The sequence below is a fragment of the Bacillus rossius genome, chromosome 1 (assembly GCF_032445375.1).
Source record: "Bacillus rossius redtenbacheri isolate Brsri chromosome 1, Brsri_v3, whole genome shotgun sequence".
Taxonomy (NCBI): Eukaryota; Metazoa; Arthropoda; class Insecta; order Phasmatodea; family Bacillidae; genus Bacillus; species Bacillus rossius.
In genome coordinates, this window is record NC_086330.1 from 49,741,550 (window position 1) to 49,756,838 (window position 15,289).

The 15,289-nt window shown below is 36.8% G+C and overlaps 1 protein-coding gene across 1 annotated transcript in view; it reads right to left on the minus strand.

The window, feature by feature from the left end:
* LOC134528010 (uncharacterized) overlaps positions 1 to 14,964 on the minus strand; it is a 38,604-nt gene extending 23,640 nt beyond the window's left edge. Inside the window, exons 1-2 of the mRNA XM_063361212.1 lie at positions 14,800 to 14,964; positions 13,282 to 13,792 (exon numbers count right to left, since the gene is read on the minus strand). Of these exons, the coding sequence (XP_063217282.1) occupies positions 13,282 to 13,792; positions 14,800 to 14,964 (676 nt within the window). The remainder of the gene's footprint in view (positions 1 to 13,281; positions 13,793 to 14,799) is intronic.
* Between the last annotated feature and the right edge of the window lie 325 nt (positions 14,965 to 15,289).

The window sequence follows — 15,289 nt, forward strand, 5'->3', positions numbered from 1 at the left end:
TCAGCCGTCGTGTTTAAAATCTGCATGGATGCAACTGACAAAGTATTTTATAAAATTGACAAAGCTATATTCTGGCTGCAGGCACGGCGGCTCAAACAGAATGGATAAGTTGTTTCTGGTTGAGGCAAACGAATGGTGTTTAACCATTCAAAAACATGGCATATGAACATCCGAGGCCAAACATCCTGATGCCATTAAGACCAGGTGACATCAGGATGAAAGAAGAAAAGTTAGTGCTCCTGGAATACCCTCACGGGTTCAGTCCTAGGAGGTGGAGGTGGTGAGGCTAGGCCGGGCTTCGGCCCGAAACAACTTGTCAGACCGCCAGCTGCCAAAATATTTTCACCTATCAGAAAATCTTTCGCGATGATGTGGTTTAATCAAATACTCCCTTGGTCATGTTATGTAATTTTGACTGGCGACTCCGGACTGCTGACTATGAACTACGTGTTGCCTACCGATGCTACGCTAACTGCAATCCTAAATTTTGCTTTGGAATTATACAAAAAAACATTTACCACCTAAAACCCTGCAATGAAAATATTTAGCAAATATCTCAAATTTTAAAATTGATTTTTTTATGTTACCTTCTTTAATATCGATATTAATGATAATACCAATTTTAAAGCTTTAATAAAACCGGCCCGTTGTCGTATATCAGGTTTTTTCTATTTACGAAATTCATGAACACTGTCGTTTTTACATGTTTTATGTATAACGTATTCTATATAACTAATATTAAACAATCGAAGGATTATCAGCATTTGTTGTGAAACTTTCCTATAATGTAATAATAACACGTGTAGGGCCTATTGACGAAACAATCGTTCGTTAAATTTTTGTAATACGTATATATGTAAATTTGAGGCAACATTCCTTTTAAACTTGCTGTGCTTATTCAAAGGAAACGTGCAATTAAAAATAATGCATCATTAGAAATGAAATTATTTTAGGAATGTGTATCTGATGAAAGACGATCCAAGGATGAATCTTTCGCACACACTGTATGCTGATGTAGAATGTAACGCCGACCCTAGTTGTTTCATGGTACGGAAAACTTAAAATTTTGTAATGAAAATTTTTGAACTGTAAATGGACCTTTCTTTTCCATCTACAACGACGCGTCTTCGCAAAAAAAAAATATTTTTGTCAAAAATATTTAGTTAATATTTTTTCCTTAAAATATTCTCATCAATACTAATATTATAAATGCGAAAGTAACTCTGTCTGTCTGTCTGTCTGTCTGTCTGTCTGTTTGTTTGTTACCTTTTCCCGGCTGAACGGCTGAACGGATCGTAATGAAATTTGGCAAGGAGATAGATTATATCCTGGGGATGGACATAGGCTATATTTTGTCTAAAAAAAAAAAAAAAAAAAAAAAAAAAAAAAAAAAAAAAAAAAATTAAACGTGTTAAAAAAATATATCTTAATTTTATGTAATGTGTTTCATAGATATACAAACTGTTAGTGTCATTCCTCTATGCCTGCCGTGCAATAGCTTTCAAGCCATTACGTTACGTTTTTCTATTGTAAGGAACTAAGTAGAGAGTAAGAAAAAAATAAAGATCTTGACAGTTTGTAGTGTCACCATATTTGTTTCAATTTTCAATACCGTTTTTGTATATTACAATTTAAATTGCAGAAAAAAATCATGTTTCATAAACACATAAATAGTGAGTGTGTGTCATTTCTCTATGTCCACGAGGTCTTGCCGCGTCAATTTTCTCCTTCGGGCGAACCCGTCCGCTTAGTTAAATAAACAGCTTTTATCGTTGAATGATTTCATGATTTATTTCATGAAAATCTGCTCTCATAAAAAAGTAAGTTTTATAGTCATTCAATATGTATCTCTTTCTCTCTCTCTCTCTCTCTCTCTCTCTCTCTCTCTCTCTCTCTGAAGATCAATCTATGAATCGTTACACATTTATTTCCTTTATTTTTTTTATTTTGATTTGATACAATATGATTTCACTAAAAATCTATTTCTACCCCTTCCTATTTTCATTTCCACATTACGAAGTTTCACTTCTTCCGCGCGGAGGGACTCCACGCAATATTTTTGCATGCAATTAAAAACTATTTTTTAATGATGCCAAAGAAGTATAACTTCTCATGCGCGTACCTAAGTACACGCACCCATTTATTAAATTTAATTTCTTCTATATTTTTTCTCCCTACCTAGGGCACTCATAATTCTTTTAAATTTCACGTGTATGTTTTCAATGTCATTCGAGTTGTACAATTTTTTTTGTCAAATTGGTCATTATTTATACTTTGTTTTATTTTGGAAACATACGTATTTTAGGTATTATGACAAATAAAAAAAATAATTACACTAATATTCTTAGGTTTTTATTGTGTGGATAGGTTGAAGTTTAATATTAAGTAGGTATATAAATTCGTAAACTTATAAATTTCTTCGAAATTTATTCATAGGTTGGTAGGGCCTACTAATATTTATATTTGTATAGTTTGAAGTTTAATATTATGTATGTACGTAAATTCTTAAACATAGAGTTATTTATTAATTTATTTAGAAAATTATTAATAGGTAGGTAATAAGTTTTTCTATTTGTCAATATTGTTATTATGGTAGATAGGAGTACAGTAAATGCCTACATTCTTATATTCCTTTATATCTCTTTCGTTTTGGAGTGTTCCCGAGCCATTCGGGGTCCTCAACATCACCCCCCCCCCCCCCCAGGTGGTTAAAGCCCCAAAATTTCGAAAGTTTAAATTTTTTAAAAAATCTTTTTTTTTTTTAGATTTTAAGTGTTTTCGAGTCATTCAGGGTCCTCGAACACCCCGCCCCCCCCCCCCCCTCTAGGAAAAAGCCCCAAAATTTCGATAATTTTAGGAATTTCAAATATCTATTCTTTCGAGATGGAGTGCTTCGAAACATTCGAGGTCTTGAACCTCCACCCCCCCCCCCCCCCCTCTCTCTCCCTTCCACAAAAGTGAAAGCCACAAAATTTCGAAAAATTGGAGGAAATTGTATTAAAATTAAGTCATTACGAACTAAAGTGTCCGGGGCATGGTGGAACTTTTACCCAAAGTCGACTTCCCACCCAATTTTGAGGGAGGGGGGTGGATGCAAAACCCCAAAATTTCGAAATATTTCTTAAATTTAAGAATACTTTTTTACTATTTGGAGTGTTTCCAAGCCATTCGGGGTCCTCAAACTACCCTCCCCCCACAAGGAGTCAAAGACCCAATAATTAAAAAATTTCGGAAAATTTCCAAAAGCCTATTCTCTTTCGATTTGGAGTGTTTACGAGCCATTCGTGGTCCTCAACAACACACCCACCCCCCTCAGGGGTCAAAACCCCAAAATTTAAAAAAATTCAAATATCATTCTCTTTCGATTTTTATTGTTTCTCAGCCATTCAGGGTCCTCAAAATCACCACTCCCCCTCTGGGGACAAAGCCCCAAAATTTCGAAAATTTCAGGAATTTCAAATATCATTTCTTTCGAGATGGAGTGTTCCAAACCATTCGAGGTCCTGAACATCCACTTTCCGCAAAAGTGAAAGCCCTAAAATTTCGAAATATAAGACTATATATAATTGGATGTTGGCATGTATGACGTCGATAAACTCTTACACCGTTTGACCGATCGCCATGAAATTTGGCACATCGAAGTGTTTTTATCATGAAGAAGGTTTTTATGCTATCCATTTTTTTTGTAACTCGCCGCTAGATGGCGCTGTAGCGCATCAACTTCTAAACCTTTCAACCGATCGCCATGGGTAAACAGAAAATCATAGGTCACAGATACACAAACAGTAATTATGTATCATTTCTTAATGTCCAACACACTGGACATATCGCTATCCATTTTGCTGTAACTCGCGGACAATATATCACCCGGTGTTCAGCCCGGGCAAAGCCGGGTACTGCAGCTAGTAAATATATAACCCTTATAATATCGTCGAATTGCATTCTTATTTCCATTATTTTTTTCACTTATTGTGACATAGTAGGCTATTCAAAAAATATGACGAAGTTGCATACAAATATATCGGGGCTCCTTGCGCTGCCTAATGTTTCAAAATGCTCTCGCTGAAAATAATATAATGACTTCATCTAACTTAAGAGCATTTATTCAACTTCTAAAAATCGTAAAAATCGTACTTTATTCATAAGAAAATAAACATTAATGTTTATATTTAAAAAAATGTATTTCACTGGGTGCTTCATTCTGTATATTATTTTTGTTTTTATCTTCTGCCAGCCATTTTACAAAACAGATAATGCGCGTTAGATATTTTGACCTTGAGCTTTGCCCTGTGTCGTGCATCTCTGCGCCCGGCGAGCCGAGCCAGTCGCTCGGGGAGAGTGTTTATTAGGCTAACGCTATGTCACGTAAGTTAATACTGTGAAATGTTTTGTAATTTAGATTCTGAATTATTATTTTATTGTTTCCAAGTAAATCTGTCTATATGCCGAGTTTGATGTGCTCTTAATAATTAGGTACAGGCTGAGAATCTCGAACTATGCTATCTTACACCTCTGTCGTGAGGCACCTCTATCAAGAAGTGTGTGACTGAGTGGTATGTTTTGTGATCGAGTTGTAATTTTTGATGTTTAACATCTTGGCTCTCTGTATAAATGGATTGTCCGCAACCGAAATTGCTTTACATATTGTTACAGTAAAAAACTATGCCTGTAAGTACCATGAAGAAATTCAGTCAGTGTATGTTGGAGGATTGCGTAAGCAAGTAACTTTGCATACAGCAATATTGAACTACTTTAATTCTGAATAGGAAAAGCTTAAGTAAGTTTTAATATGACAGTGACACACAAGTTCCTTTCCTTTTGATTCGGGCTAAAGCATACGAAATAATTACAATTTATCTAGCGTAACCACATATTATATTTGTCGTTGTAGCAGTTAGAACCATACAGAAATGGGACCTGTAGAGTGTCAAATATGTAGTAAACAACAAAACAATACTGCCACATACATTATGAAACATAAATTTGGGCAAAGCATGAATCATAAAAATGAGATATGCCATGACTGATTTCCTACTGTTTATGACGTAAATTAGAGGTGTAGTAAATCTAAGTGAGTGATACTTTGGTCTAAATTTGGTAGATTTAAATTTAATTTGAACTTATTGTACTGTAAGGTCCCTTGTTTAAAATCACTGGTTTTTAACCAACTCCACAGTTGTACAATACATGTGAAAAAAAAAATTAACAATAAGAAATCTAGTTTTATATGCACACACACTTTATATGTATATATGTAAATGCATACACATATTTACATATCAAATGTATATATATACATTTATGATTGCGACCACTACGATGCCCATTCCCTTAGCAGTTTCCATAAAAATTTTCTGTTAGCGCGCCTGCTCCCGTGTGGGTAGCATTTCAGCAACCTTTCAAGGGGTTTGTAACTGGGAATAAAGGTTTTCATACCGAAAATATTAGCTAAAACCGTACTAGAACGTGTTCGATTTTTTCTGCTTTACCCACGAGCCAATGTTGCCAAGATGATTGACCCGCGTGTAAGAACATAAACCTGTATATATTAACTTATGCAAACATTAGGAAACGTATTAGTTTCCCAAATTAAATTTTATGGTATTGGAGTATTCTGAAATATATTTGGTAAACTAAAATAGTTACAGCATTGCTCTACTGATAATACATAATCTCCTACAAAAGTTCCCATTGACTTTGTTGTGCGTCTATAAAGCGCGCTATTTTTCAACTTAGGTAATGGAATATAATTTTTTTTCGATAAAATATTACTGATTCAAAAAATATGCTTACAGCAAATACCTACTAAAACATTTTATTTGTTTATCCTATTGTTATAATAACATTAAATTTATAGCTTAGTCATTTGGTTTGATTGTTTAATACAAGTAGTTTTAACAAATAATTAATTATCTAAATTTATTAGGAAATTATTCTCCATATATTATTACTGAATAAACTTAGCAAATCATAGAAACCCCACACCTGTTAGTCTAAACGAAAATGCGATGGTTTTCCTTCACTTCAGATTTCAGTTTACTATGCGAACTACTACATTAAACTGAGCGTGTTTATTTGTCTCACTTGTTAACGAAAATTGTTAATTACAATTTCTTTTAAGTAGTAGAATAAGTTAGTAACCAATCAGTATGTACGTACGTATAAAATATGTGAATCGGGACCATTTGGAATTAGTACAATACAAATAGCACATTTAATATTGTGAATTAGTTGAATGAGCTGTCTTATTTATGTTATCTTATGAATATATAATAAATAAACTACATTTGAGCAAACTTCATTAATTTTACAATTGCTCGGTTTTTTTTAATACCGCACAAATTTGTTTTATTTTTTGCAAGTGAAGTCAGGAAGATTAAATACCAAGTTCATCCACCAGGTTACATTATTTTTAAATACACCGTGAGATTTTTTATATATTTTCAGTAATTGGTTGAATGGACAATAACATGTCTATCCTAGCCCAAAAAGCATGATTTGTCGGCAAATGCGTTGTTAGGTTTTCTGTTAGTATTCTAGGTATCGTGTGAATGGAGTAACTAATTATTTCTTCTCTTCTGCTAGATAAACTTTTGCTCATTTTTATCCCCATGGGTATAATTGAAGGTATAGCATAAATTTGGCAGCTGTGTAATGGGCTTAATTTAAATGAAGAATATGCGGTCCTAACCTTCACAAACAATAACTGGAGGATTAAATTCTGAAGTGTAAGAAGTTGAAACGCCAACGTACGAAACATATGTTCCAGATTAGGTTATCAACTAAATTAAAAAAATATATGCTTTCTTCAAAGTCATTTAAAAACCAATTCCAAAAATTCTTTTTCATCAGAAATTATGTTTACCTTTTTTACTTGCACATACTCCCCTTTAGAACAAGGTTTTTTTTAAACCGATATAAGTTAAATCTACGCAAAATTTTAATGACAGGAAAATGTATTAAACTGGGCATGTTTATTGGTTCAAGCAGAGCTAGAAAATGTTATCATTCAGTTACCAGTAATTTAATAGGTCTGTACTTTTAGGTAATGTTATATCGATCTTAAAAATTGCAAGACTTGTGTTTCTATAATAAGCAGATAGAGCATTATAATTTGGGAAACTGTTGGCGTAATATAGGCTTATACTGTGCGTCTTGTACGGGATAGCCTAGCGTGTGGATTATTCAGGACACAAATATGCATTGCTGTGGACAGGGAAGCGAGCGGTCGCCAGCTACACGTTCCTTATCACCACGGCCTGCTATCATTCTCTCATTCTCTGCGTCTGTCTTTTCCCCTCCTCCCGCGTTGCGTTCAAGGTCGCGTCAAGGAAGAAGGGAAGAGGAAGGTGGCCGGAGCTGTGTACCCCCCACTCCCCAGCTGCCCTCCTCCCTGCTCAGTGTTTCTTCGACTCGCCACCCTGCTTGGAGGAAAAACTACAACTCTTGAGCCCGAGCGGTGAAAAAATCGGCCACGAGGCGGGCCCCTTAACTATCGTTTCTGGTAGCGAGTACTGAACACAAAATGGCGTATCTAAGATGGTTGTCAAGGTCACGGTTAAATTTCAATGCCAACAGTCAAGTAGAAAGGTATGGTGAACAAAAAATTATACTAACATTACGTCAGTGAACTCTAGCAGACGAAAACAAGATGGTGGCCTCCAGCGGACGAAGACAAGATGGCGGACATGACGTCATACCAGCTGACGATGTATACCTAGGTATTGGTGGTGGGAGGTCAGTCTGTAGGTGGCTTCCGTGGAGGAATGATCTGTTGTTTTTTTTTTTATTTTTTTGCTCTTACCGTTTTCAAACCAAGGACGGGAATCGATCTAATCAATCAGGATATTAATAACTTATTTTCTAAATGAATTTTAAACTTTTTTTCATTAAAATCGGATAATAAATAAAGATTTTCATGATGGCGTCAGTAACAATAATTGCAACAGTTACGTCTTAATACAAGATGGCGGTTCTGTCTCAAACAGGTAATGCTATTATTACTTCAAATTAAAAAAAATACAAGTCCGAATGTATACATTATTTTTATATATACCTTATTTAATTCTCCGTCTGGTAAATGTCTCGATGGCCGAGCGTATGTTTTCCAACCTAGAGGTCAGAGCTGCGATGGTTCGAATCACAGCGCTTCCAATATATATTACATAAAAAAATTAAATTTAATATGTCGATAAGGACCATAATAGCTCTGGTAGGTAATGGAACATTTACCTCATGTGATGAGACAGCGACACTGGCGCTCTCTATGAACCAACAACAGAAACAAAGTCGACGGTTTCCATGATGTGTCGACCTCCAGTGGAACAGAAAAAAATCAATACGGCAGCCATGACGAAAATTTCATCAGAGTGATTGGGGCACCCGATTTAAAGATGGCGTATACAAGATGACCGACCCAAAATGGCCGCCGAGATCAAGGTCAAGGTCAAATTTCAAGGTCAAGGTAATCCAAGATGGCCGCCGTGACGTCACAAATCCAAGATGCGATCGGCACCCAGAACCACAGCCTGAAGCCTGCACCCAGAGCCCATTTTACATACTACTTATAATTAGTATTCTCTTTGTAATGATTCAGAATGTTTACGGGACATTTGTTATGTTTATATTGCAGATATTTGTTTTTATATGTCAAATTTTAATTATTGTAATGTTTCATACTTAAGTTAACCGAGTGTTATAGCAAGCTACCCTTCATTAGGAGTATTGTTTAACATTTATTGGACGGTTAATTTCTCCTAGTTCGTTCTCTATATTAATTTTAATAATCAAATCATTCTCTTTTGTATTGAGTCTGCACAATGCACACATTCTTCGTGAATTTACACCTGAACACAGTTCGCCAAGTATAAATTAGATCATTCAATATTTCTCATAGCAAGGTGGCTTACCCAGTAAGAATGGGCAGTTTCTGTTAATAATGCAGATCGAGGAATCGTCAGAAAGAGTCGCATACGAATCGTAAGTCGGGCGTGACGTCTCCCATGTGTGGGGCAGTCCCTGTTCCCGCAGGACCGCGCACACGACGACCGCGGAGTTGTTTAGTGTTCTTCAATATAAGTGAAACTTTAGTACGTTTGCACTTCATCCTTCATCACGTCAGACTTAGGGTGTAACGCTGAAGTGCTGTGAACTGCCACGTCGGACGATTCCGTCATCTAGGCTGGAGTTTTCGGCCGACACCCTGTAAGAAAAATAGGCAGAAAATGCTTATTAACAAAGATTATTGTGGTCGGGGAACAAGGTTAGTCAAAAACTCACCATACAGGGAGATGGCTTCTAACGTCAGCCAGGGTGCGGAGCTCGCGAACACGCGGTTGTCACGGACGTTTCCATGATTCAAAGATAGAAAATAACTTATTATAAAGTATTATAAACGAAGCATGACTACGTCTGCGAGGTACGCAGACGGATTAATTACTGATTACTAAAGTTGTGGGAATCTCATCCCTTGCCTAGCTGATTTACATCTTTACACAACGACCGGAGTGAAGTCTTGATGTGCGGCTCGCGGTGTTGTCAGTCTGCTGTCGCGGTGCGAAGTAAGTTTAGGGTGGCAGCGACTCGTAATTAAAAGACGACGTCAATCAAAAGAAAAGGGGGGTGGGGGAGGCTTCGGCTTCCGGACCGAAAGGTTCCGAAGATTTCCGATGGCCTTGTCGAGAAGTAATACAGACTTCGATATCTCGAATTTGGTGGTACTGGCCGATGTCAGCGCGACCTACTGAGGGGTGTCTGAAACAAGGAGAGATCGACTCACATGAGGCGACTGATAAAGCATTGGGCTTATGGAGGGGACTAGTGCAGCACTCTGGTGCCTTGTAAATAAACTATGGGGCACTGTTTGTTGTGTGAGGCGCCAGGGGCAAGCGCTTAGCGGGCGTTCAAACACCCAGGGGAAATAACTCGCAACTCTGCCGCTAGAGGGCAGAGGCGGTACTTTCCAAGACTAATGTCGAGACCTTGAGACAGACCGACCCTGGCCGGGGTTAGTGGCCGGTCAGTGCTCTGGGCAGTGTTCTCAGGAAAGCCTGGAAAAGGGGGCTGTAAACTGCGATGACAGTGGGAACGAGGCTCTACTGAGCCCGGAGGCGTGACTGGACGTTGGTGAAAATGACTTGAGGTCATGCCATGGAGTGCTCACGTCAGGTGAGGTCTTAGAAACAGCCAGCTCTGATACCTTGCAGGGCATAGCATTTCTTTTCACGGCTTAAGGGAGAATTACAGGCGATGGGCGTGCGTCCAAGCGGGGATAAAACAATAGCACTTGCTGGGTCATTAGATGGTAGGGAAAATTATATCTATGCTGGGAACGATTGGGGAGACAGGTCTGACAAAGATTAAACTGGAGTGCAGAGGAGGCGGAAAAAGTTTAAGTTCTTGCAGCAAAAGAATGACTAGCGACATTATTTTTCAAAAATTCAAATTTAGGATTGTGCCAAAAATACTAATTGGCGGCACAATTGGTATAGCTGACGTTCTGGAGACTATGCTGTCCACCTGGTCGTCCTGTCGATAAAGGTTTCATCGTTGTACAGATACCTGAATATTTGGCAGAATTTTGGTTTGTTGAACGTGTTTTATAGTGTCTATACATACAATATCACCAACGCACACACAAATCTTGAAATATTAGCAAGCATTTAAGATTATTTCATTCAAACATGATATTTTATGTAAAGTGAAACTTCAATTACTTGTACACATTGAAATAAATATATTACTATATAAACTGAAGGACTTTAGTGCTGTGTGTAATTATATGATCGTTTTATCTTTGAACATTCAGTTTAAAATTTTGCTTCAATTAAAACTAGTAATATTCAAAAACTTACAAATTAATTTTCTTTATTGTTATATTCTTTAATAATTCAAACTTAATTTCAAGGATGTAGGTTATTTGTGTCCATTACGTGCTATTGAAAGTCACACTACATACATGATATTTTACACACTACACCGCTACCATTATATTATTACAAATATATAATGTCATGCACATTGACACGAGATGTTGCACGCAGTCAGGGCATCCAGTCCCGCGCCCAGCTTCATAGGGCTAGTTACATCACTGTAGCAAACTGACTGCGGCATTCAAGATTTATATGAAATAATTTTTTTAAGTACCTATATTTATAAAATTATTTAGATCATTGAGTTTATCAACTCGGGTCGGATACAACCATAAGTCATTTTGGCGATCTTCACCTTCCGATTTAACTCAAAATTCCTCAAAATTCATTAGAATTTCTCATTTATGGGGAACAATTCCCGTTTTGTCAAGAATATTTCTCATATTGTTTAACAAAACTGCCGGTGGCTCTAAATGTGCGCAAAGCAGTTAAAACTCCATCCACTGGGTCTGGACTTGACTTCAGCTGATATTTAACATATCAGGTGAAATTTGACACCCCGAACTCGTTTTTACTTAAAATATAAAAAAAATTACATAAAAATTATTTCATAAAAAGTATTTAATACATACAGTTAATAGTCCACAGTTAGAACCTGTTAAAGACAAAAAAAATATTTAATAAATAATTTTTTAAATTCGTAAAATTTTTATAAAAATTTTTCAATCGTATAAAAATTACACCACGGACTTCGCAGTTCTCAGATTCTTGAATAAGTCAGAGTTCTAGGTTTAGCAATATCGCCAAAAATACAAATGTTATTTTATAGCAAAACATTTTGATGAGCATAATAATCATCCCGAAGACGGGCATTGACTCAATTATATGCAACTGCCTGGCTAAATACATTTTTTACTCATTGCCATTACGCCCTTTAATGGAGGATGTATTCGCTTCAATCTAAGACCACTAAAGTTATAACGACAAGCATTTAGGAAAAGCATATAGGGCATTATTTTTTGATACCTAATTGGTAGGCCTTTTAACCAATTAATGTTCAAAGTCAAACATATAGACGAAACGTCTCCTAATCACGAGATATTCTTAGTCTATACTTAATATTCAATAAGTTCAAGTACAAAATATAAGCCAAACGACTCCGAACCAAGAGGCCTGCAGTGCATAATGCTTTACACATACGAAAAAGCCTATTACAACTACATTGAAAAAATTCTACCAATTACAGGACCAACATTCCAGACTGTAAAATGATTATTTACTAATTATATTTGATTACTCGGTTATATAGGGACCTTACTCAACATGATAAATGCTATTATATAATCATGAGATACAGACCCATTGAGACGCCTTTGAAAGGTGTGGGCTACTACTATAAAGTAATAACTTTTCATTACTTGTAAAGTCAAAGATATATTAAAAATTAAAATTTTACCACATTCTCCGATCGTTTATTTTATCTTTTTTTATTTTTGTAACTGTTACAATATTATTTTTTTTGTTCACATTTAAAAAGCGTATTATTATTTTAAAATAAGTATTATTTGAAAGCCGTCCTAGATTAGATAGTCTAAGTTCTTGGTTGGAATTTCTATGAGTGCATGACTTTAAGCCTTCATATTATTTTAAAAAGTATCCGAGATTTGCCCACTTCCTGTGGACTAACAGGATGTTGTGTTGTGTAATATGTTCTAAATAGCTGAAAATATTAATTATATTTTCGGAGGGCAGTATGTTTGAGACCAATGTTTGTGGACGAAGCTTGTTTGGTTGTTTCAATAAGTCGTTTTCTATATGTAATTTTTTTGTGTAGAATAAGTCTGACAACCATGGCATTTGAAGTGATTGTTTGAAATTCGCGATCAACAGGTATACTAATATCGATTTAAAAAAAAGTATAAATTAGATAATACTGGCCTGCACCTTAAACAAAAATATATCGATAGTAACATATACTTCCAGAATCCACACTCAAATATTCAATAATAAAATAAGAATTTTAATGATTGTTTTTATATATGATAATTAGTTAGTATAAAGCAACAATAAATAAAATACTATTTACTATAGGAACACTTATTTATTATGATAGTTTGTTTTCTGGTTCCAGAATACGTCTCTAAGGTTGCCATCATAATACAGGCTTTGCATATTTTGTGAAAGGAAGAATAAAAACAAATATGTAATTATCCATTTTTATTTAATAAATATTATATACAAATGGTATATAATTGCTCAGTCTGTTCAGTTCAGTTCGCTCAGTAATAAAGTCTAAACAGTTTGCATGAGAAGGGGAAGAGACAGGAAGTGAGGGGAAGGGCTTGAAGCACTCCAGGACTCGTCAGCGATGGGCCCGGGAGAGAGGAAGACACGAGGAGTGTCTAGTAGCCGTAGTAAGCTCCAAGACCGGAGAAAGACACGTGAGAAGCGACGGCGGCGGGAGAGTAAGCCAGACCGTGGGCGGCGTAGGCTGCGGGGGCGGCGTAGGCCTGGGCGTAGGCGGGGGCGGCGTAGGAAGCGTAGGCGGGGGCGGCGTACGCTCCGTGAACGGCGGGGGCGGCGTACGCTCCGTAGGCGGGCGCGTGGTAGGCAGCGCCGTAGGCCACACCGGGGTTGCTGACGCGCACGTCGGACTTGGAGACGCTGGAGTAGGGCGTGTCGATGGTCTTGGAGTAGGTGGACACCTGTCCCAGGTTGCCGGGCGACCTCAGGATGTTGGAGTGCTGGGAGGTGATGGCGGGAGAGGCGTAGCCGCCGTAGCCGTAGGCGGAGCCAGCGTAGCCGTAGGCGGGGGCGGCGTAGCCACCGTAGCCGTAGGCGGGTGCGCCGTAGGCAGCCACGGCGGGGGCGCCCAGGTAGCCGGCCTTAGCCACGGCCACGACGACGGCGAGGACGATGAACTGGAAACAAAAGTAAAAATTAAACATCATCGTATTTCAAACTTTTTTTTCTCATGCTATGAAATTAGCAACACGTTTCTTCGAATACGACCATTAAAATGTATAGGATATTTATTTTAGCGCTTCGATGTTATCAGTTATCGGTTGCACGGTAAAGCTCAAAGTTCAGAAAATTACTTTGAAATAAAAAATAAGTAATATATTTATTATATGCTTTCATCCATATAGACCATATATCATGATATAATTTTTTTAATGTTTGCAACATATTAGTGTATTTCTTAAAATTAATATGAATTTTGTAATTTTTGTATTATGTTTTTTTTGACCTCTTAACTTCTCACTCAAGTATTTTAATATTTTTTAAAATTCCAAATAAAAAATTTCAAAGAAGTTTTGAAATATACCCAGTACTTTATTTGGTTTTAATTTTTGTAAATTGTCTCGACGTTTATTTGTAAGTATTTTAGAGACGCGCGAAATATAAATGAAAGGAATCGTTTCTTAATGGAATTTTTAATAAAAACCACAAATTTTTGTTGTTGAAAAAATTAAAATATCTAGTTATGAGAAAGTTAAAAAGTAATATAACTGTTAGTAATCAACATAAAGGTTTAAAGTTTTTTTAAGAACTCATTTAACTCGATAAAAAGAAAGTGAAATAATAATACTAAAATAAGCAGTCTATAAATACACATTTAAGGTTGCTGGTTAATGTAATTCTATTAACAATTTATAAAGGAAATTAAAAGTGACTGAGGCTCAAATAAGCTACTTTGAATATGGAAATCAACCGCGATGTTCGGCAAAGTATCGTGGTATGCTGCGTGAACGCTACTCAGTACAATTTAGCGTTAAATTCTATTTAAGTGCAAGTCCACTGTTCGGTAACTGAACCACAAAAATCGGCGTGAAATCAAAGTTTGATAACTGTAGCTGCTGCGAAGCCTTGACGCACACACCACGTGAAAAGCGCCATACTCTCACTCAACAGCTGGTACACGCACCTTGTACATGTTGGGTGTTCGGTGGTTGACTGAGCGACCAATGATGCTCGGCACACCGCCGAACACGGTATTTATACGCTCTTGAGGCCTTTCCACCGCGTGACAAACAGTGGCTCGCGGTGCATTGTGGGGTGGCCCAGGCCACGCCCATCGCTTGTGCCACATTCTGCCGCCGCCACCCGGGGCCGGTTGTTTTTCCTCTTACGAAAATTTGCCCACTTATATTCGCGTATAGCACCTCTGCAGCTCATGAATATGTTAAAATTACGGGCCTCCCCATTGTACACTGCACAGCCAGTGTTATGGCACAGACGGCTTCTGGCATGACTTCACACAGAATTTTTTTCTCTCTACTTTTACAAAATATTTCTTTGTAATACTACAAGAAATATATTATAACTTTCTACAACACATGGCTATGGTTATTTTTGCATATATTAATTACGTTTATCGAGACAATACTAATTATTTATTAGGAAATTTTATTTTT